The sequence below is a fragment of the Rattus rattus genome, chromosome 13 (genome assembly GCF_011064425.1).
Source record: "Rattus rattus isolate New Zealand chromosome 13, Rrattus_CSIRO_v1, whole genome shotgun sequence".
In the NCBI taxonomy this organism is placed as follows: Eukaryota; Metazoa; Chordata; class Mammalia; order Rodentia; family Muridae; genus Rattus; species Rattus rattus.
In genome coordinates, this window is record NC_046166.1 from 2460673 (window position 1) to 2482701 (window position 22029).

Sequence of the window (22029 nt, forward strand, 5' to 3'; positions counted from 1 at the left end):
GCAAAATTACTAGTGGAAGCAGTATGAATGTCCATTAATCCATAAGTATAAGCAGTATGAATGTCCCTTAATCCATAAGTATAAGCAGTATGAATGTCCCTTAATCCATAAGTATAAGCAGTATGAATGTCCATTAATTCATAAGTATAAGTAGTATGAATGTCCATTAATCCTAAGTATAAGCAGTATGAATGTCCATTAATCCATAAGTATAAGCAGTATGAATGTCCATTAATTCATAAGTATAAGCAGTATGAATGTCCATTAATCCTAAGTATAAGCAGTATGAATGTCCATTAATCCATAAGTATAAGCAGTATGAATGTCCATTAGTCTATAAGTATAAGCACTATGAATGTCCATTAGTCTATATAAGCACTATGAATGTCCATTAGTCTATAAGTATGATAACCTAACAATGGAACCCATTAAAAAAAAAAAAAACAGTACAGATGCTACAACATGGAAATACCTAAACAACCTAAGTGAGAGAAGCCAGTCACAAAATACATACTTTTAAAATACATATATATTTCAAAGTAGACATTTCCTGGAGACAAAGGTAAAGGGTTGCCAGGGCAACAGTGACAACCCACAAGTACAGGGTTTCTTTTAGGTGTCAGACTTTGTCAGTCTGACAGTCAAATACAGAGTTCTTAAAGGTAAAGGCAGTTTAGGGTAAGAGAATGTAATTTGTTTTAGATCATCTGTAACACTACCATTAACCCAGCCTTTCTTTACTGTACGGGACAGTCTCAGCACTCAGGCCTCCAACTTAATAAGCAGCTGTGGATGAAACTGAACAGATTCATGTGCTTCCATCTCCCAAGTGCCAGGATTACTGCTACGTACCATCTTTGACATCCATCAGAATAGAGTGTATTTCCTGTATAACTTTATCATCAGCAATAACGTTTATATATGATAAATTCTTTTTAAAGTGCCTATTCAATATAAGAAAGTCAACTAAACTGTCAAATTCCCTTTGGATTCAACCCCAGTAGTTACAGAAAGCACAAATAAACTATCAAAAATGCACCTATGAATATTTCAGTATCCTAAGGAAATGTGCAATGGCAACTCTCCAGGGTATCAGAGGAGTTGCTAGATGAAATAGGCTTAGATTCACCACTAAATGGATATATGATGAGATAGTTTTTTAGTGTCCCAAGAAAATTGTTTTTGTTTTTCAAAACTGGGTAACAGACCTGGTCGTCCTGAAATTCTGACCAGGCTGGCCTTGAACTCAGAGATCCACCTGTCTCTTCCTCCTGAGAGATCAAAGGCTTGTGTCATCCCACCCAGCTTCCACTGAGTTTAAAAATGAATAATAAAAGTATTACAAGGGGTTGGGATTTAGCTCAGTGGTAGAGCACTTGCCTAGCAAGTGCAAGGCCCTGGGTTCGGTCCCCAGCTCTGAAAAAAAAAAAAAAAAAAAAAAAGTATTACATATCCAAGTTGTGGTGGTGCACACCCTTATTGCCCGCACTCAGGTACAAATCTCTAGTTTGAGGCTAGCCTGGTGTACAAAGTAAGTTCCAGGACAGCCAGAACTACATAGAAAAAAACACAAAACATCACAGAACTTGGGTTTTGACAAATCAACACGAGGTTCCTATCAGAATAAATCAGACTGGAAGTTGAGTGATATTAAACCAGCTGACATGACTGCTTTAACTGTTTTTCTAGGGTTTTTTGGTTTTTTTGTTTTGGCGTTTTTTAAGTTCATGGGTGTAAGTGCTATGCCTGGATCGCAGAGACGCCAGTTGAGGATCCTGGATTCATTCCCTGGACCTGGAATTACAAAAGGTTGTGAGCCACCATGTGGTCCTGGGAAATGAACTCCAGGTCCTTAGGAAGAACAAGTGGTCTCTTCAGGCTCAGGTTTAGTGTTTTAAATGTTGCTTATTAATAGTTATGTAGTGGATGGTATCAACCAACTCAACCGATGAGCTTAGTGTCTGAAATTAGTTTCTAAATAAATTAAATTTTAGCATTTGTATTAATACACTACAGGTGGTCAAGTCATATTTTTCCCACCCCTTATTTAACAGGGTAAATGCCAGCTTACATTTATTGGCCTGAAGTTTGTTAACTTGAATTTAGAGATTTTTAAATCTATAATAGCTTGGACTTTTCATGATTATACATTACTCTTTACTATCATACTCAATTATATGCATCTCATTTTCTCAGTATTTAGACATTCTTGGCACCTGCTAATCTGTACCCAAAATAGGATTCTAAGTGGACCAATTTAAAAGTAAGTTCTTGGGGTTGGGGATTTAGCTCAGTGGTTGAGCACTTGCCTAGTAAGTGCAAGGATCTGGGTTCGGTTCTCAGCTCCAAAAAAAAAAAAAGTTCTCAGAAATTGCAGTAGTGTGAAATATGGCCTTTTGTTGTGCAGGTCTTAGGCCTTTACCAGAATTCTTTGTTTATAGTCAAGGTTGTATTTTTACCTTTGATATTCAGTTTTCTTTAAAGGAAGCAGTAAAAACTTTCCCACTTGGCACAAACTCATAAATAAAAGAAGCAATTCCTGAAGGTGGGCTCTGGAAAAGGAGGTTCAATAAGATGTTTAAAATAAGCATGTAGTATTTCATTAAAGTATCACTTCATATTAACTAGGATGGTTGTTTAAAAAATGGACATAAAGGGGCTGGGGATTTAGCTCAGTGGTTAGAGCGCTTACCTAGGAAGCACAAGGCCCTGGGTTGGTCCCCAGCTCGAAAAAAAAAGAACCAAAAAAAAAAAAAAAAAAAAAAAAAAATGGACATAAGTTTGTGAAGATGAAGGAAAACCTGAACCTGTATATAACAGTAGTGAGGCCACCGTTGCAGAAAGCCAAAGAGAATTTTGACCCAGCAATTTACTGAAGTATATACTCTAAAAGAACTGATAACATGTTTGGACTGGGTGTGTAGCTCAAGATGTGTGGACGGGTCCGGGATTTGATTCCCTAGAACTACCGAAAAAAGGGATGTTCAACCAAAAACTTGAGCACAAGTATCCATAGAATTAGTCACAATAGCAAAAAGAAACAATCTAAATGTTCAGATAAGCAAGATGTATTATCCACACAGTAGAGAATATTCAGCTGTAAAAAGATGAAGTATTGGTACATTAACACAGATAAACCTGGAAAAAGATGACGTATTGGTACACTGTAACACATATAAACCTGGGAAAGGATGAAGTATTGGTACACTGTAACATAGATAAACCTGGGAAAGGATGAAGTATTGGTACACACTGTAACATAGATAAACCTGGAAAACATACCAAGCCCATACACACAGATATCAAAGATGGCAGACGATATATCCATACCAGTAGAGAATGAGTTTAATTTAGGCTTTCCTTTTTGAGTGATGAAAATGCCTTAGACTCACTTCCACAACAGTGAATGTATTAAATACAACTAGGTTGTATACATTCAAATATTAATCTAAGTTTTACCTCAGTGTTTGGTATTATAATCAGAGTACAGTATTATATTGTAATGCTAAAAGCTCACCCAGATAATAACTCATCACCACTTAGTAGAAATGGCATATTTCTTAAAAAATAGGACCATAGAACTTACTTCATCAGTGAAAGCTCTTAAAATCATTTCCTCCCTACAAATGAAATCAAGATAGTATTTCTTGCAAGTATGCTGAGCAAAAGATTTGCAATCACATTTTTGAGTAGTGCTTATTAAATTGGTGTTGGCCATATTTCAGAAGACTGCCCTATGGAGTTTTATGCTGAGTACAACAATCTTTTATCTTCCCTTACATTATAGAGACTTTTAGATTTTAGAATTTTAAAGAAAAGATACTGTAGCCAGAAATGATATTCCTGCTAATGAATTACTGTTATTAGAATCAACTTTAAGAGTTGATTTTTAACAGAATAACATACTCTGAAATATTCACTTTTCCTTTACTAAGAACTTGTGACATAAATGTGCTTTGCCACAAAGTTGCTAGACTTCTCAGAAAATTAAAATTTTCAAAAGTAATAGAAAAATCACGAAGATAGCTTTAAACACTTGTGACTAACACCTTGTCCTAACTCCTAAGTACAGATAAGTTTGGTACAATCTCCATAGAGTCTTCCCTACCTTTGTATCCAGTCATCCTGATATCTGTACTTCGTTATCTGAATATCCTGAAATGTCTGTATAGAACTGGATTATGCCATTTAATCCACAAATATCAAATTTCAGGATTTAGGATATGGGATGTTTGGTAAATTACACAGTTCAGTCTCAACATGGAATTAATATGGGATGTCAATGCATGGGTATGAATAATCTCACATTACAAACTTTTCTTTCAAAATGTTGGCTTCTTGCTGAATAAATTACTGTTAGTTCCTTAAGAGTTCAAAAAAGTTTGTCAACATGGTTATCTGAAGGCCAAACAAACCAGATTTTGAAAGTAGTAGCTTTGATGTAGCTTGGCAGTATTACACATAGGTAGCATGCTCAAGATTCTGGGTCCAATCCCCAGCAACACAAATAAAATATTGAAAAAATATTTAGCAAAAGAGCTAGTTCTGACTATATAAACTGCCACTGAGATGCTCTCAAAAGGGGCACGCATATGGCTGGGAATGTAACTGAGGGCCCTGGATTTGATCCTTGGGAAGAGAAACAACCTACTACGGTATTTAGGAAGGCACGACTTGGTAACATCGACTTTTTAATCAACTTTTTTTTTAAGCATCCCAAGACACTGTCCCTTTACTGATTATTTCCCTTTAAGGAATCTGAATAAAGGTTCAATGTGAGGTGCAAATGAAATGCTTATATTCCCAGACTTAGTAACCCAAGAGTATCTGACTGCAGAGTATGAACACACACCATGTTAGAAGAATATGGGGAAAAACACTGGATTTACAGGTTAAAAATGTTGAAACGGGCTTCAAGACAGGAAATTAAGACCTCCTCTTGGGGTGAGAGGCCTTTACTATCTAAGCCGGAAGTTAATTGCAGAAAGCTATGCTTTGCTACAGTTAAACCCGGAAAATCACAAAGCGATGGCTAAAGCATCACGAAGAAGGTACAGCGAGAACAAATGCAGTAAAAGCATCTAAACTAGATGTTAACCTGGAATTTCTCACCTTACAACAATGGCTTCATTTAAAAACTGTCTTTATAAATTATGTGGCACTGTTCTGTTCCTTGAGCTATAATGCTTACATCTATAAAAAATTTACTTCAGATACTGTCCCCCTTTTTCCTGTTTGTAATCCAAGCTGGCCTTGAACTGTGTAACCCAGATCAGAACTGACCTCTAAGCAGTCCTGCCTCAGGCTCCTGAGTGCTAGGCTTTCAGCTATAAAGCACCGTGCCTGCTTCCCTTTTTCCTATTTATAAAACTGACAGTTTTGAAAACACTTCTAGCTTAGAAATGTTCAATGATTCATTGACATTCTGAAGCTTCTATCACAAGTTTCTCATAAAATAATTGTGCTGTATTCTTTCATATCATATGGTCAAGTACCCTGTGTGCTTAAAAATATTTGAGTAAGAGTGAAGGCAAGGGATCAAGTCATGTTCCTGCTCCCTTTGAATCCTTATTGTGCTTGCATCCTACCATTAAAATGAGTTGCAGTGCAAATGAGAAGAAAATTACATGCATTTGTACCGTCATTTGTACATTCAAAAGCAATGCTAACTGAGAAACGAAGAAGCTGTAAGAATTGGTAATGGTATATTTTAATCTTTTGTTAAAGCTACAAAATTATAATAAATTCTAATCAAATTGAGGTAGTGATAGACTAATGTATTCCATGTGTCTCTGAAGTCTCTCACGTTTTACCTGCATGTCCCCTCCTTCCCCAATTATATTAACATAATTCAATGTAAAATGTGCTTTGAAAGAAAAATTGAGATTATTCAAATAGTACTTAAAAATCTTAATTACCAGCTTAAAAAAACTTATAAAATGTACACGATAATTCAATTTTCTTCTTGCTAGTCATAAATGTTTTCCTCCAAATGTAGGAAATTAAAAAAAGAGGGTAAAGATATTATATGATGCAAACATTATGAATTGGTTTTGTAACAAAGCCATCTGAAATGTAACTAGTAGGGAATGACAGTAAAGTTTAGTGTCTAGATTGCCTCATTGAAGGTTTATATATAAGCTTTGTTTCATATTAAACTTTCTGAAAAGTACTTAGCTTCCTTTCAGAGTTAGTGAAGCAAAATCTATTTCCATTTTAAGTCACATACAAGTGCTATGTGATCAGAAGGATGAGAAACACTAGGTAAGGCCTGGTGGGTGGTAACTTCTTCATGGCTAGGTAATGGGATCACCTGTTCAACCTCTAAAGCATTTAAGTCAATGAAAATGTAATCGAGACATCCATGAAAGCCGCCAACATAATTTGTGTAGGCAGGTTCACCACAAGCGCTTTTCAGTTTGAAACAGTGTGTGAGAGACATGCCACATCTCTCCTCCTCCCCATTGGAAGCCCAGTCTTCATGATCCTCCGGAACGCTGCCATTGATGACAAAATGGTACATTCCTGTTGATGGTGTGCTATTAAAGTCTCCACAAAATATAACTGGTATGCCAGGATATAGATCACAGGAAACATGTCTAATGTGCACCAAGGCTGTTGCCATTTGAATGAGACGAATGTATCCACCTACAAACAAACAAACAAAATTAGTGCTAAAGTACTTTTAAAGATAAGAGTTGTGAACTACGTGTTGGCATGAACTTGAAATGCTTCTGCCATAGCGTCTTCAGAATGGATTACAGGGTGTACCCCTACCCCAGCCCTATCAAACACTTATCTTGAAAGTCATCACTCAGACACTGTAGGTATTTCAAGTTGCTAAAGCTTACAGGAACCTATGTCTTGGGCCCAGCAAGATGTCTCAGCTGGTGAAGTCTACCAAGTCCAATAACCTGAGTTCAATCCCAGGGACCCATATGGGGGAGCAAGAGAATCAACCCTGACCTCCACACATTCCACCGTCACACACATGCTAAATATAAATGTGTGTATGTGTGTATACAGCTTTCTTAACATTAAGTCACAATGTTTAAGTTATTGTAAAGCAAAAAAAAAACCTACCTTTTGGGTGCCAGTAGAGATGGGTATTAGCAACACAGATCTTTTTAGAAGAGTCCGTGGTAGACTGAAGAACTGAAATCTGTAATAGGAAACATCAGAGTTCAGTCGGTATCTGCCAATCTCCTGAAAACATTTGTGGTTTTGGTTTTGGTTTGAGACAGTTTCTCACTGTATACTCTTGGCTGTCCTAGAACTCCCTATGTAAACTAGACTGGCCTTGAAACTCCTAAAACTCTATCTGCCTCTTCCTCCAAAGTTCTGGGATTAAAGGCAGATGCAATGCCCGACTCTCAGGAATGCTTTGTGTTTAAGACTGTAGGTAGAGCTATTTTATTCCAGTCTCTTGAAAACTAAGATACCAATTTTTAAATCTGATACTGCAAGTTTTAAGGTATGGTAACATGAGTAAACGTAAGATTTTTAATAACCATCCAATATGCACCATTATGAAAAAATACATTGTTGTGACAAAATTAAGACTGAATATTGTTTTCAAGTGTGAAAACACTTGTCCTGGAGTCAGATCTAGCATTTACAGCATTGTGCCTCGTTGCAAGGTAAAGAAACCATATCACCTCCCTCATAGGTGTGTGTATTCAATTAAATGAACTTACACAGGAGTACATAGAACACAATGGTGCTCAAAAATGGGTAGACATTCATTTACTCAGGGCAAAACCCGTTACTTAAAAACTCTGAACAAAAACAAACCATGAAAATGCCTGTAAAGACGACGGGCGTGGTGGCACACAACTTTAATCCCAGCACTTAAGAGGCAGGTGAATCTCAGTGGTTCAATGCTAGACTGGCGTACATATACAGTTCCAGGACATCCACAGCTACACAGACCATGTCTCAAAATATCAACACAATTCAATAACAAGCAACCCCTCCCCCCAAAAAAACCAAAAAACCCCAACAACCAAAACAAAGCACCACAATTTAAAGCTTCGTTCCCATCCTGAACAATAATGCTAACATTGTCAAGTGGCTTCATACTTTTATGAACAGGCATAAGGGTGTTTGAACATTTTCTTCTCATTTATGAAACAAAAATCGTATCTGTAAAAACATAAAAAAAAGTCAATGACTTTTTTTTTTTTACACATTAGTAGCAATGGTAACAAAACAGGTCTTAAAACAGAGGGCGCTTACACTTGTGACTGCTTTCAAGTGCTCTTTAAACGGTGCTTGACAAGTTACTATGTCTACCTGGATTTTACAATCATTAAGAATGTCTATTCATCTTGTTCAAGGAGACCTGCGGCAGGATAGGCACACTAAGAGAGGTTAATATGTGCTGAATTAAGGAACAGGCTACACGTTTAAGATGCTAGAGCAAAAATAAAGAAAGACATATTTTCAATAACAAGTTCTAATATCCATCCCCCCTCTACTCCGCCAGACCCTAAACATGGGCGAGTATGAAGAAAACAGGCAGAGCTACTTGACCTGAAGGACAGACGATCTCTGGAGTACTTTCTCCTGTGCTAATGGGTTCAAAGCCAGTTTCTCTAGTAATTCTTTGTGCAGTGGGTCCGACTTCAGGGCTTCTTGAAAAGAAATGTCATGTTGGCTAACGAGCCTGAACTTCGACTTCCGGTAGAAAGTGGCCAGGCCTTCGTGCTGCTTGATTCGGAACACACCCTCCAGCCCGAAGGCCTCTAGGGCCGGTACCAAGCTGTCCGAGAACACTGCGCGGTCCACCTCCTGCAAACAGATGAGGTCTGCGTTGTAGCCTGTGAGCTCCTTTTGAATGAGGTTCTGGCGGTAGTCAAGCTCCAGGGCGTAGGGGGCACAGTACGGGTACAGGACTGTCCGAGAAAACTCAGTCTGGGCATACGTGTCTGCCAGGATGTTGTAGGAGACAGTGCGGATGAAAGAGTCCTCTGTCACCTTCTTGGTGTATAGATGTCGATGGTCAAAAGTGCAGGTGCCAGGCCCGGCCTCCACCGGGCACACGCTTTCTAGCTCGCGGCTTGGCCCGAAGCGCTGCCCATTGCCCGGCGTGCAGTGAAGCTTGAGCCGTAGCCCGATGTCAGCATTGCACGGGGTGTAAACGCGCTCGTCCACACCCGTCTCGATCCAAACTGAAGACTGCAAAGAGTGAGACGATGACGCGAGGCCGCCGTCCCCAGGTTCTGCCGCCCCGGGTTTGACTTCCTTGTACCAGCGGAACACGGAGCTGGCGGGATCCCCAAATTCCAGACCGAGTTTGGGACACACCGGGAAGCCAGCCATGATGTAGCGCGGCAACTGTAGCTCCGTGAAGGCAGGCGGGTTGCGCTCCACCTTGTACTTGACATCGCCGATCTGCAGCACCGCTCCGTCCTGCCAGGCGTCCACATTGAGCACATCCTCAGCTACCGCCTCCTCCCGGTAGTACAGCTTCACCACCGGCTCGCAGGTCGCAGCCGGTTCAGACCCTGTCGCCGCGCAGGCCGCGCCACCGCTCGAGTGGGCTCGGTTCTTCCTGCTCTTTTTGGCAGCCGCTACCTTAGCGTGCCCCTTGAGGGCGTTGGTAGCGATCCGACTGAGAGCACGGCCCAGAGGCTCGCTCTGGTCCCGCTGCATGTTTTTGTGGCTGCCGTCGGCCAACGCAAAAGACAGGCTGAGCTTGGGCTCCGAGGGCACACAGCGCACCACGGCGCGCTCCATGGCGCGCACCGCCTCGTGAGTCGTTGCCTCGGCCGGGCTGCGCTGCTCCACCAACGACCGGACCCCACGAAGCGCGGCGCGGCCTGGGAGCCTCCACATGAACCTGGCAGCCGACGAGATCAGAGATCCAGAGACGGCCGGTTTTAAGTCCAAAGGGAGGAGCGGCGGCAAACAGCTACAAGACCCATTCAGACCGGGGACTTCCGGTCGGCAAGCAAGAACAAGCCGCGGTGTGAGCATAAAGCGCGCGGGGTTCCCGACTGGCACTTTCGCCAAGTCCACTTGCTCGCCGTTCTTGTCTTAGCCGCCGGTCTTGAGACTCACGCGTCTTGGTGTTTGTATTCAACATGGGTTAAAGGCAAAGAGAGAAGGAAGTGTAAAAGTGCCGGAGGGAACTACCAGACCCTGAAGTTTTGTTGAAAGTGCAGGCTAAGGGTGGGAACATTAGGCTTACGGAACCGGAAGTGACTGGTCGGTGTCTCCGGGAAACGCTAGGCTTTCTGTCATTCCTGTTGCTCCGGTCAGGATTTGGACGTCCGTTCTCCTCAGTTGACGGACTTGTTCCTTGTTTCTGGAGGTGTGGCGGATTGAGTAAAGCTAGGCACGACTGTCGCGGAACCTGGGTAGCTAAGTAGCTCCGAGCTGCCTGCCAGGTTTCTCCACCAGCTAATGAGCGCCGAGGATACAAAACACAAGACACATAATTTACTTAAGCCTCACGGTTTTGTTTTTAGTTTTTGAGGTAGGTTTCGTATCCGTCGCGGAACCCGGAAAGACTGAGTTAAAGCTACACAGCAGAGTAAATTGACAGAAAAAGTCCGGACTTGTTTTCGAAAGCGGTTAGTGTTTTAAGTAGTAAAGAGCTTGGAAGGTCTTGTCTTCGTAGGGTTGCAGGGTTTAGCAAATAAAATTACAGGACACGGGTGAAACTTGAATTAGGAACTCCTTAAACGAAGATGCTAAACCTCTCTCCCTCTTACTTTATTTGAAGTTTTTTAAATTTAGCCGAGAGTTTTATTTCTATTTTTATTTCTTTCAAAACTCTTAACACGAATGATCTTGGTTTATTTGTAGACGAACAGTGAGCCCAGGGAGCAGTATCTTGTAAGAAAGACCCCTCGACTGTACCGAACTCAGATTGTCAGGCCTGGCAATAAACACCTTTATAAACTCACTGAGCCGTTTCGCCAGCCCAGGCCTTTGGTTTGCATGATCTTTTATTTTTCAAGAAATATTCTGAAAATGTCAAATCTTACTGAAAGCTTGTTTTTTAATCCACAAGCTTGAAAGTAATGAGTAAATGCCTTTTTGTTGTTTTTGTTTTTCGAAACAGGCTTGCTTTGTGTATTCCTGGGTGTCCTGGAACTCTGGAGATCTGCCCGTCTGCCTTCCAAGTGCTGGGATTAAGGGTGTGCACCACCATGCTCAGCTGTAAATGCCATTATTGAAGCTATATTTTTATTAAATTGATTTATAGTCCATTTGTAATTATGTAGTTGAAACTTGACATTGAGCGATTAAGCAATAGTATGATTTTGATAATACATACTGGGGATGAAATGACTAGGAATAATTTTATTCTTAATCCATGTCAAGAAATACAATCTGGGCTGGAGAGGTGGCTCAGTGATTAAGAGCACTTGACTGTTCTGACAAGTCCTGAGTTCAATTCCCAGCAACCACATGGTGGCTCACAATCATCTGTAATGGGTTCCAGTGCCCTCTTGTGGTGTGTCTGAAGACAGCAACAGTGTACTCATACAGATAAATATCAATAAAAAGAAGAAACAAACTAAGGGTACAGTTCAGTGGTAGAGGACTTGGCTAGCAAGTGTGAGGATTTAAGAAGGCCATAGAGAAAGAAAGTCTGCACTGTTGGTGAGATAGCATAGGTGGTATAGTGTTTGCCATGCTAGAAAGAGGATTTAAGTTTGATCCCCTGAACCCAGATGAAAATGCTAGGCAGAGTGGTATGTGCTTGTAACCCCAGCTCTGGGATTACAGGTTGGAGCCTCAGGGTTCTGGGCCATACAGCCTACCCTAATGAGAGACCCTGTCTCAAAACCCAAGGTGGTCATGCCTGAGGAAAGACACTGGAAGCTGACATCTGACTTCTACATACAAGCATACATGTGCATGTTCACCCCCTGCCACACACACACACACACAACACATGTGCCAACGTAGACACATGATTTTCTTTTAAGTTTTAAAAGGAAACCTACAAAATTAAGCTAGGCACAGTGGCACACACCTATAATCCGATCATTTGGGAGAATCATGTATTCTAGACCAGCCTGGGCTAGTAGTGCTAGCTCAAAATAAATAAATAAATAAAGCAGTGCAAAAGAAACATACCAATCAGAGTACGTCTGCCTGTGTATCATTTATAAATCTCCCAATGCTCACATTCATTCTGATAGGTGATGTTGGAAGTAAACCACACAAATCACTTATATCCTATCTATACTTAATAACAAAATGATACTGTAGTTTTGGGCGATAGCACTCGGAAGTTTTGAGTAGTACTTGTCATCAGTTTGAGTAATTTCCCCATGTAATTCAAAAGTCAGGCTTGTGGTAGAGTGTTGGCCTAACAGGCACAAGGCACTCGGTTCAATCTCCAGTACTGAGAAAGGGGTGCGGCATTGCATTCAAAATGATTTCCATTTGCTTTTTTATTTTCTTTTTTTTTCGGAGCTGGGGACCGAACCCAGGGCCTTGCGCTTGCTAGGCAAGTGCTCTACCACTGAGCTAAATCCCCAACCCCTCCATTTGCTTTTTTATAAACATTCAAAGGGCCAACTTATCTGTCTTTTCCTTTTATCTATTATCTTTCCTTCCCAACCCTTCCTTTTTCTTTTTTTCCCTTTTCTTTTTTTCCCTTTTCTTTCTTCTTTTTCTTTTCTTTCTGAAATAGGGTTTCACTGTGTACGTCCCAGGCTGGCTTGAACCCACAGCTTTTCACCTCAGTTTCCTCAGTCCCGGCATTACAAATGTGCACTATCATGATAACTAGTTTGTTTCTTTAAGGTTTTGTGCTTTTATAATATTTGTGACATGCTATATATGCTATTCATTATAGCTCTATCTAATAGCAATCAAAATTAGTTTGAAGAAAAACGTGAAGCGCTTATGTAAAATCTGTTCAAATTTAGCAGTCAGTGAGATGGCTTAGAGCAGGAAAAAAGCACTTGCCATACAAGCCCTGTAACTTGAGTTTGATCTCTAGAATCCACATAAATGTCAAAGGAGAAAACAAATCCCACAACCAAATTGTCCCTTGACCTCACACAAGCTATGTGATATATGCGTGCTCCCAACACATACAACATGCATACATAAAATGTAAAAAAAATTATGTAAGTTTAGAGCCATACAAGAATTCTTGACCATTGTTTTTTTTTTTTAAAGATTTATTTATTTTATGTATATGAGTACACTGTCGCTGTCTTCAGACACACCAGAAGAGGGCATCGGATTGCATTACAGATGGTTGTGAGCCACCATGTGGTTGCTGGGATTTGAACTCAGGACCTCTGGAAGAGCAGTCAGTGCTCTTAACCACTGAGCCATCTCACCAGCCCCGATCATTGTTTTTTTAATCCTGCACTTTAAATTCATCTTATGAAATCTTAGTATTTTCAGTATTTCTTTTGTAAAGAAGAAACTTGATGGTCTGATGGTCAAGACACTAGCTTGCTCTTCCAGAGAACCAGTTTCATTCCTAATACTCACATGATGGCTTTCAACCGCCTAGCACTCCAGTTTCACAATATCCAACACATTCTTTTAGCCTCCATGGGCACAGAAAGACATGCAGGCAAAACACCCATACACATAAAATGTTCTTTTAAAGAAGAAATGTATATTAGAGGATGACTTTTTTTGGTGTGTTTTTGTTTTGTTTCATTTGATATAGGCTCTCACGTTGGTCTCAGATTTACAGTCTCCCTGTCTCAGCTACTCAATGCTGGAATTACATCATGTGTGCAACTAGGCTTAGTAGAGGATCCATAAACCCCTTTTAAATAATCTAGGCTTTGGAAAATACGTTTATTGGATTTTTCCAGTTGTATTCATGGGCCAGAACTAGAGTTTGTCCACCCCTGCAGCAGTTGGGAACAAACAGAGAGATCCACAACCAGACATTATTGCAGAGTGAGAACCTTGGAACACTCAAAACTAAATGGAATGTCTCCATCAAAAACTCCTCCACTTCGGGAACACTGGGGAAGAAGAGGTGGAGAGTAAGGGCCAGAGGGGATGGAGAACACCGAGGAACCGAAGCCTTCCAGAAACAACAGGGCTAGCACACACATGAACTCACAGAGACTGAGGCAGCATGCACAGGGTACAGCTCCGTACCAGACGGGGTCCTAGGGTTGAAAGGAGAAGTGGACACATGCCCCATCCTTAACCCAGAAGCTATCTCCAGTTGGTAACAACTTACAAATAAAATGTTAGTCTCTCCAAGGGAATCTCACAGGGAAAACAAATTACTCTTAAGAGTGGGTTGCCTGCCCAGCAATAGAATTGGCTCAATTTGGGCTGTTCCCTTCTTCCAATGAGAGCTCATATCAACAACACACTCAATTCAGGACTTCACACCCTCAGGGCTTCCTTCACTCCTCACATTTAAGAGTTCTCAAAGATTCAATCTTGTGATATAATTGAACTAAGAATCTGGGAAATGAACCTTTTACTTAACTGGTACAATAGATGCTGGTTTTCTGGGTTTGAAAAAGAACAACAAACAAACAAACAAAATACCAGTGATTAACAAAAGACCAGGAACACTTTTGGGAACTATTTCCTCAGAGTTAGCACTTAGAAGCTTTGGGAGGGAGCCAAGGCTATTAACTAAACTTGTTAATATGTAAATGTTTCCTTGTGGAACTGGTTTGGCAGCAGGAAAACTGCAGGATTGCAGGGGTCATGGAAAAAAGCTGAGAGTTTGCACCGCATGGCAGTGTTGGAATTCCTGAAGAGAAGCCAGGAGACCACTGGTGAGGGGACAGTCTCGGTTGCCGTGGAGATTCTAGTATAGGGGAGCTGGCAAGACTGTGGAACGACCAGACCAAGGACAGTACTAGGTGCGAGTGGGACAGCTTTCTTCTGCTTCGGTTCCTGTTTCTAGGTTCCTCTAAGAGTCTTGTTAATATGAGCTCTCATTGGAAGAAGCAAACACCCCAAACTGAACCAATTCTATTCGTGGCCCTGTGGAGGAGGAGTGAGTCAGCATTGTTCAGACTAGCATCTCCAATGACCCAAGGAGGCGCATTCACCAATCCTGGAACCTGCCTGACACCCAGAGACAACAAAGAAAGAGTGTGCAACTGTGGCAGCCAATCGGCTGGTGCCAGCTGTGTGACCAGCTGTTATGGACTGAGGGGAAAGGTATAAAGGCACTCCTCACTATTTCAGTAAATGAGTCTGCTTCGGCTTCTCACCTGATTCCCAGAATCTGTATCATTGATTCAGTGCCTTCTTACCCTCTACACCCAAGGATTGTCTGGGGGGGTGGGGGGTGGGGGGTGGGGGGAAGGCTAGGGCAACAGGCATGCAATCAGCCCTTAAGAGTAGTTTGTTTTCCTGGTGAGATTCCCTTGGAGAAAACTAAATTTTTATTTGCAAGTTGTTATCAATTGGAGCTAGCTTTTGGGTTAGGGATGGGGGTATATGTTCACTTCTCTTTTCAACTCTATGACCTCAACTGGTACAGAACTGTGAAGGCCCTGTGCCTTGAGTTCTTCCCCTGGCTTCCATTTGTGATAGACCTGTAAGCCAGAGGTATGTCCTTGTTGGAATAGGTGTGGCCTTGTTGGAGGAAGGGTGTCATTGTTGGGGATGGGCTTTGAGAGCTTCCTCCAAACTGCCTCAGGATGCCAGTCTTCTATTTGCTTTCAGAACAAGATGTAGATTTCAGCTCCTTTCCACCACCATTTCTGCCTGAACACTACCATGCTTCCCACCATGATGATAATGGAATGAACCTTAGAACCTGTAAGCCAGCCCCAATTAAATGTTGTCTTTTATGAGTTGCCTTGGTCATGGTATCTCTTCACATTAATGGAAACCCAAACCAAGACACTCCCCAAGTTGTATTTTGCTTGGTTCTTGTTTTTTCCAGGACAAAACCTTTTTGTCACAATCTTTTGTTTTGTTTTCTGAGACAGGATTTCTCTAGGTAATCTTGGCTGTCCTGGAACTAGCTCTGTCAGAGATCTGCTTACCTCTGCAGTACTGTTCAGTGTTTTATCATAGCAATAAAAGGCAAACTAGGACAATGTCCAATGTCAGAGAAGCAAATCAGCTCTGTCTTGCTCTGTTCTTCAGTCTTGTTTTTCATTCATATCCTCCCTTTTTTCCGTCTACTAGGCTTTCCCAAAGACTAGAGGTTGGCTTGCTTCATGAGGTTTGTGTCTATGCCTCCTGAGAGATATAACTGTTTTAATCTGATTACATTTCTTTGCCTCTCATTTTTTTCATTCTACTGTTAGGCAAAAATGTCTCACCTTCCTTCCCTTGTCACTTCTATTTGTGTTCCCCTAATTCTCAATCTTTTAGTGCATCCCACTCACACCCACAATAATATATTACTGCATACACCCTTCTATCAGTGTCCCTTCTTACAGTGACTGGCAACTAAGACATGACTATTTTTCTGTACCGTCACTGTTTTCATACCATTCCTATTCCTTGAGTATGGTTATTTTGCAGACAGTATTCTCTATGGGGAAGTACTGGTGATCAGCCTGGTCCCGTGAACAAACATGCAACAGAGGAAAATGACACCAACTCTACTACAACCTACTCATTCTTGAATATTGCAGATATTTCCAATTAAAGAATAAGAAGGTTTTAAAAAAGTTCAACCTGGGGCTGGAGAGATGGCTCAGAGGTTAAGAGCACTGACTGTTCTTCCAGAGGTTCTGAGTTCAATTCCCAGTAACCACGTGGTGGCTTACAACCATCTTAATAGGATCCAATGCCCTTTTCTGGTGTGTCTAAAGACAGCAACAGTGTCCTCATACATAAAATAAATAAGTAAATCTTTAAAAAAAAATTCAGCCTGGGCTAGCAAGATGCCTCAATGGGTAAAGGCACCTGTTTCCACAGTTGAAGTGTGGAGCTGAATACCTAGGACCTGCGTGGTTAAAGGAGAGAACCAGTTCCTACAGGTTGTCCTCTGACCCACACACACACACACACACACACACACACACACACACACTCACAGAGAGAGAGAGAGAGAGAGAGAGAGAGAGAGAGAGAGAGAGAGAGAGGCATAAGCTAAATAAGAAAATGTAAAATAAAAAAGTAACACCAGATATTCAGTTCCCATAAAACTGAGAGGCAGCATGACTGCTCCACAAGTTACTGATCCTTAAATACTGGCTTCTAATTGCAATAAGTTTGATGAAATCATAAAGAGCACAAAAGAATGATCCCAAGTATGCTCACAGAAATTAAAAAGGATGCACATTCGTGAAATGTGTTCCAAGACAACATACAGCTGGGTGAAATAAGGAAATCAATACACGATATAAAAATTGAAAATACTGAAGCAAAATCAAACTGAAATACTGGAAACAAAAGCCCCAATACCTCAAGTGTCACCAACAGAAAGGATCATGGGAAGGAAATGTCAGAGCTTGGAGACAAGGAGAGGAATTGGAACATTCATACACTGACAAAGTATGAACATTTGAGATCTGTAAGACACTATGAAAAAACAAACAAATTAATTATGGGAATGAAAGAAGAATTTTATGCTAAAACAATAAAAAACACCAGTAAAAGCAGATTTCCCAAATCAAGGGAAGGATGCTCACCCATGTGCATAAGGCCTTTAGAACAGTTATGACCAGCAAAGAATCTCCCTCCATCATCTAGTTAAAATCCTAAATATAAACAAACTATTGAAAGCTATTAGAAAAACATGTAATTAAAAATAAGAAAAAAATTTACAGAAATGTACAATGTACAAACTGAAGCCAAAGCTACATAGTGGTGAGACCTTGTCTAGAAGGAAAAAGACATTTACAAAAATCTAAACTTCATATGGAAATACAAAGGGCCTACAACAGAAAAACTGATTTTCTTCATCAAAGAGCAAAGAAGTCTTTCATAAAAGAGCAAAGAAGACCAAAACTATGTGGTTCTAAGACTGTAATTGTTTTACTAAATCATAGTGATCGAGACAATGTTACATCACCCACAGGCAGGCATTCAAATCAAAGGAATACAACTGAGAGTCCAGAAACAAAACCCTACAGTTACATTATATCAAATGAGGGATTTTTGTTTTATTTTGAGATAGGATCTCACCATATTGTACAAGCTGGCCTTGACCTCATAAATTCCAATTTCAGCCTCCTGAGTACCTGAAACCATAGACCTGTGTGCACTACAATCTCTGGATACTCAAGTGATTTTTTTAAAAAATAAAGATGCCAATGCACATCAATGTCAAAAAGACAGTCTTTTTCAGCAAGTGATACTGGGGTGTTTGTATTTTCTTTTTTAAAAAAAAAAGATTTATTTTACTTTATACATATGTTTTGCCTGCATGCATGTGTATATGCCATGTTTGTGCCTGGTGCCCAAGAAGTCTAAGAAGAGTCATTAGACTCCACGGAACTGTAGTTAAGGCTGGTTGTGAGCCACCATGTGGATGCTGGGAATCCAATCTGTGTCCTCTGCAACAGCAACAAGTGGTCTAAATTGCTGTGCCATCCAGCCCTTGCATTTGTATATTCTTATGCAAAACATTAACTTGTAACCATGTAAAGATACAATGGAGTAAAACACAAAATTAGAAGAAAACAGAAACTCTTCATAGGAGTATCTACCTTTCATAAATGACCTCAAAATACACATTGGCTTTGTTGAGGTTAGACATGATTGCTCTTCAAGGACACCATTAAGGATAAGACAAAATACAGAGCAGGGATGATTATGTATATATTTGCAAAATGTCTAATGTAAGGTTTGCATTTAGAATATACAAGGAACTCTTAAAACTCAGTGTTAAGAAGATAGTGTGTGTGTGTGTGTGTGTGTGTGTGTGTGTGTGTGTGTATCTAGTTATCACCTAGTCTGGTGAGATAGCTCAGCTGACAAAAAAGCTATGAAATCTTAGCCTGAGTTTAATCCCTGGAACCCATGTAAAGGTAGAAGGAAAATATGATTCCTGAAGTTGTCCTTTGGCTCCACAGGATTGCTATGACATGTCACCCTCACCCCAGTCAGACACATGTATAATAATGATTAATTTACTTAAAGTTTTTCTTATGATATATTTTTATTCATTTTTTCTTCTCCTCCCAAACTCCCCACCCACCCAACTTCATGTTCTCTCTCTCCCCAAAATAAAAATTAATTAAAAAACTTAGTGAGACAAAAATATCAAAACGGAACTAAAAAAACTCATGGAATTTGTTGGCCAGCTCCATGAGGCCTGCTCGGGAGTATAGTTGATATACCCAGTGATAATCAACTGAAAAAACTCGTTTTCCCTTTTCCAGTATGTATCAATTGCAAAGACCTTCTTCAGTAGAGGTGAGACTTTGTTCAGCTCTTCCTTTCAGTGCTAGGATTTTGTCTGGTTTAAACCTGCACAGAGCTTGTGCATGTGAGTTCAATCAGTACTGTTATGACAAATAGACACTGTTTCCTTGGTACCATCTACTGCCTCTGACTCTTAAAATCTTTCCATCCCTTCTGAGTAGATCTCTGTAGTGGTTTGAATAGGAGCAACCTCCGTAGGCTCAAATAAAGTTGGATGCATGATCATTAGAGAGTGGGGCTACCTGAAAGAGATGAGGAGGTGTCTTTTTCTTTTTTATATTACATCTCGACTGCAGTTTTTCTTCCCTATTCTCCTCCCAGCCCCTTTGCTCTCCTCCAGATCCACTCCTCTCTTTCCCTTCAGAATGAGCAGGCCTCCAGGGATGCCAACCAAACATGGCATAATTAGGCACGTACCTTTCTATCAAGGCATCCCTTGACAAGGCAGCCCAGTAGGAGGAAGAGGGTCCCACAAGCAAGCAAAAGAGGCAGAGACAGCTCCGGCTCCCACTGTTAGGAGTCCCATAAGAACACCGACCTACACAACCATAACATAAATGCAGAGAACCTAGGTCAGACCCATGCAGGCTCTCCAAGTCTCTGTCCAGTCTCTGTGAGCCCCTATGAGCCCTAGTTAGTTATTCTGTGGTCCATTTTCTCATGCTATCCTTGACTTGTTTGGCCCCTGCAATACTTCCTAGTGTTCTGCAGGCTTCCCAGAGCTCCACCTAATGTCTGACTGTGGGTCTCTGCATCTGCTTCTCAGATACTACCTCTTTATCAGATATATAATTGGTAAAGATTTTTTTTCTCCTTCTGTAGGATGCCATTTTGTTCAAATCTGTCTTTGCTGTACAGAAGTCTTTTAGCTTCATGAAGATTCATTTATTAATTGTTGGTCTTAGCACCTATGTGAGTGGTATCCTTTCTTGCGCCAATGAGTTCAAACTCATTCCCTACTGTCTCTTATATCAGATCCAGGATATCTAATCTTATGTTGAGGTCCTAGATTGATTTGGAGTTGAGTTTTGTGTAAGTTTATAGATATGGATCTATTTCCTTTTTGTAAAAAAGCTTTATTTTATGTATATGAGTACACTGTAGCTGTCTTCAGATACACCAGGTCCCATTACAGATGGTTGTGAGCCACCATGTGGTTTCTGGGAATTAAACTCAGGACCTCTGGAAGAACAGTCAGTGCTCTTAACCGCTGAGCCATCTTTCCAGCCCCATCTATTTTCATTCTTCTATATTCAACTATCCAGTTTGAACAGCACCATTTGTTAAGGATGCTGTCTTTTCTGAAATATGTATTCTTGGCTTCTTTGTAAAAAAAAAATCATAGATGTGTGGACTTATGCCTGGGCATTCAATTTGATTCCATTGATTAATGTATGTGCTTTTATATTAATACCATGCTGTTCTACTATGGCTCTGTAATATAACGTGAAACCTGGCATGGTGATATCTATAGTAATTCTTTTATTATTCAGAATTTTGTTTTTGTTTTCTGTTTTTAGCAATCCTGAGTTTCTTGTGTGTTCATATGGAGTTGAAGATGGTATTTTAAAATTTCTTTTCAATTTCTGTAAAGAATTGTGCAGGAATTTTGATGAGTATTGTATTGATTTGTAGGTTGCTTTTGGTAAGATGGCCATTTTCACAAAACTAATGCTACCGATCCACAGCATCATTCTATGGCTTGGTCTCTCTTCTTCTTCTTCTTCTTCTTCTTCTTCTTCTTCTTCTTCTTCTTCTTCTTCTTCTTCTTCTTCTTCTTCTTCTTCTTCTTCTTCTTCTTCTTTCTTCCTTCTTCTTCTTTCTTCTTTCTTCTTCTTTCTTCTTCCTTCTCTCTTTCTCTTTCTCTTTCTCTTTTTCTTCTTCTTCCTTCTTTTTTCTTCTTCTTCCTTCTTTCTTCTTCTTTCTTCTTTCTTCTTCCTCTTCTTCTTTCTTCTTCCTCTTCCTCTTCCTCTTCCTCTTCCTCTTCCTCTTCCTCTTCCTCTTCCTCTTCTTCTTCTTCTTCTTCTTCTTCTTCTTCTTCTTCTTCTTCTTCTTTCTTCTTCTTCTTCTTTTTCCTGCTTCAATGTCCTAAAGGTTTTTGGTTTTCGTTTTATTTGATTTCCTTCATTTTTTTTTCAAGACATGGTTTCTCTGTTAAGCCATAACTGTCCTGAAACCCACTCTGTAGACCAGGCTGGCCTCAAATTCAGAGATCTGCCTGCCTCCCTGCCTCCCTGCCTCCCTGCCTCCCTGCCTCCCTGCCTCCCTGCCTCCCTGCCTCCCTGCCTCCCGCCTCCCTGCCTCCCTGCCTCTCTGCCTCCCTGCCTCCCTGCCTCCCTGCCTCCCTGCCTCTCTGCCTCTCCACCTCTGTGCCTCTCCATACTGGGATAAAGACATACACCACCACTGATTGGCTCCTATTGTTTTTATTAAACAAGTCTTTCACTTGCTTGATTAGAGTTTTTCCGAAGTTTGTTAGTTTGTTTGTTTGAGGCTATTATGAAAAGTATTGTTTCCTTAATTTCTTTCTTGGTATGTCTGTCATTTGTATATAGGAAGGCTATGATTTTTGTGTATTAATTTGCTATCCTGCTTCATTGATGAAAGTGTTTATTAGCTATAAAAGTTTCCTGGTATAGTCTTTATGGTCTTTTATATATAAAATCCTGTCACCTGCAAATGAAAACATTTTGACTTCTTTCTTTCCTGTCC

At 40.5% G+C, this 22029-nt stretch overlaps 1 protein-coding gene across 1 annotated transcript; it reads right to left on the minus strand.

The window, feature by feature from the left end:
* Positions 1–3858: 3858 nt before the first annotated feature.
* Pde12 (phosphodiesterase 12) lies at positions 3859–10058 on the minus strand. The gene is made up of 3 exons (XM_032918757.1): positions 8536–10058; positions 7084–7162; positions 3859–6648 (listed from the first exon to the last, which is right to left on the minus strand). The coding sequence occupies exons 1-3, from the start codon at positions 9979–9981 to the stop codon at positions 6206–6208; spliced, it is 1968 nt and encodes a 655-aa protein (XP_032774648.1). The 5' UTR covers positions 9982–10058; the 3' UTR covers positions 3859–6205.
* Positions 10059–22029: the final 11971 nt, after the last annotated feature.

Bases quoted from the DNA above. Each gene is read 5' to 3' on its own strand.
- Pde12 (XM_032918757.1), bottom strand. From the start codon at position 9,981: ATGCTCACACCGCGGCTTGTTCTTGCTTGCCGACCGGAAGTCCCCGGT. The intron at 7,163-8,535 runs GTCAAGTAGCTC...TTCCTATTACAG, and splicing joins AGAGATCGTCTGTCCTTCAG to ATTTCAGTTCTTCAGTCTAC. The intron at 6,649-7,083 runs GTAGGTTTTTTT...GTTTGTTTGTAG, and splicing joins TCTCTACTGGCACCCAAAAG to GTGGATACATTCGTCTCATT.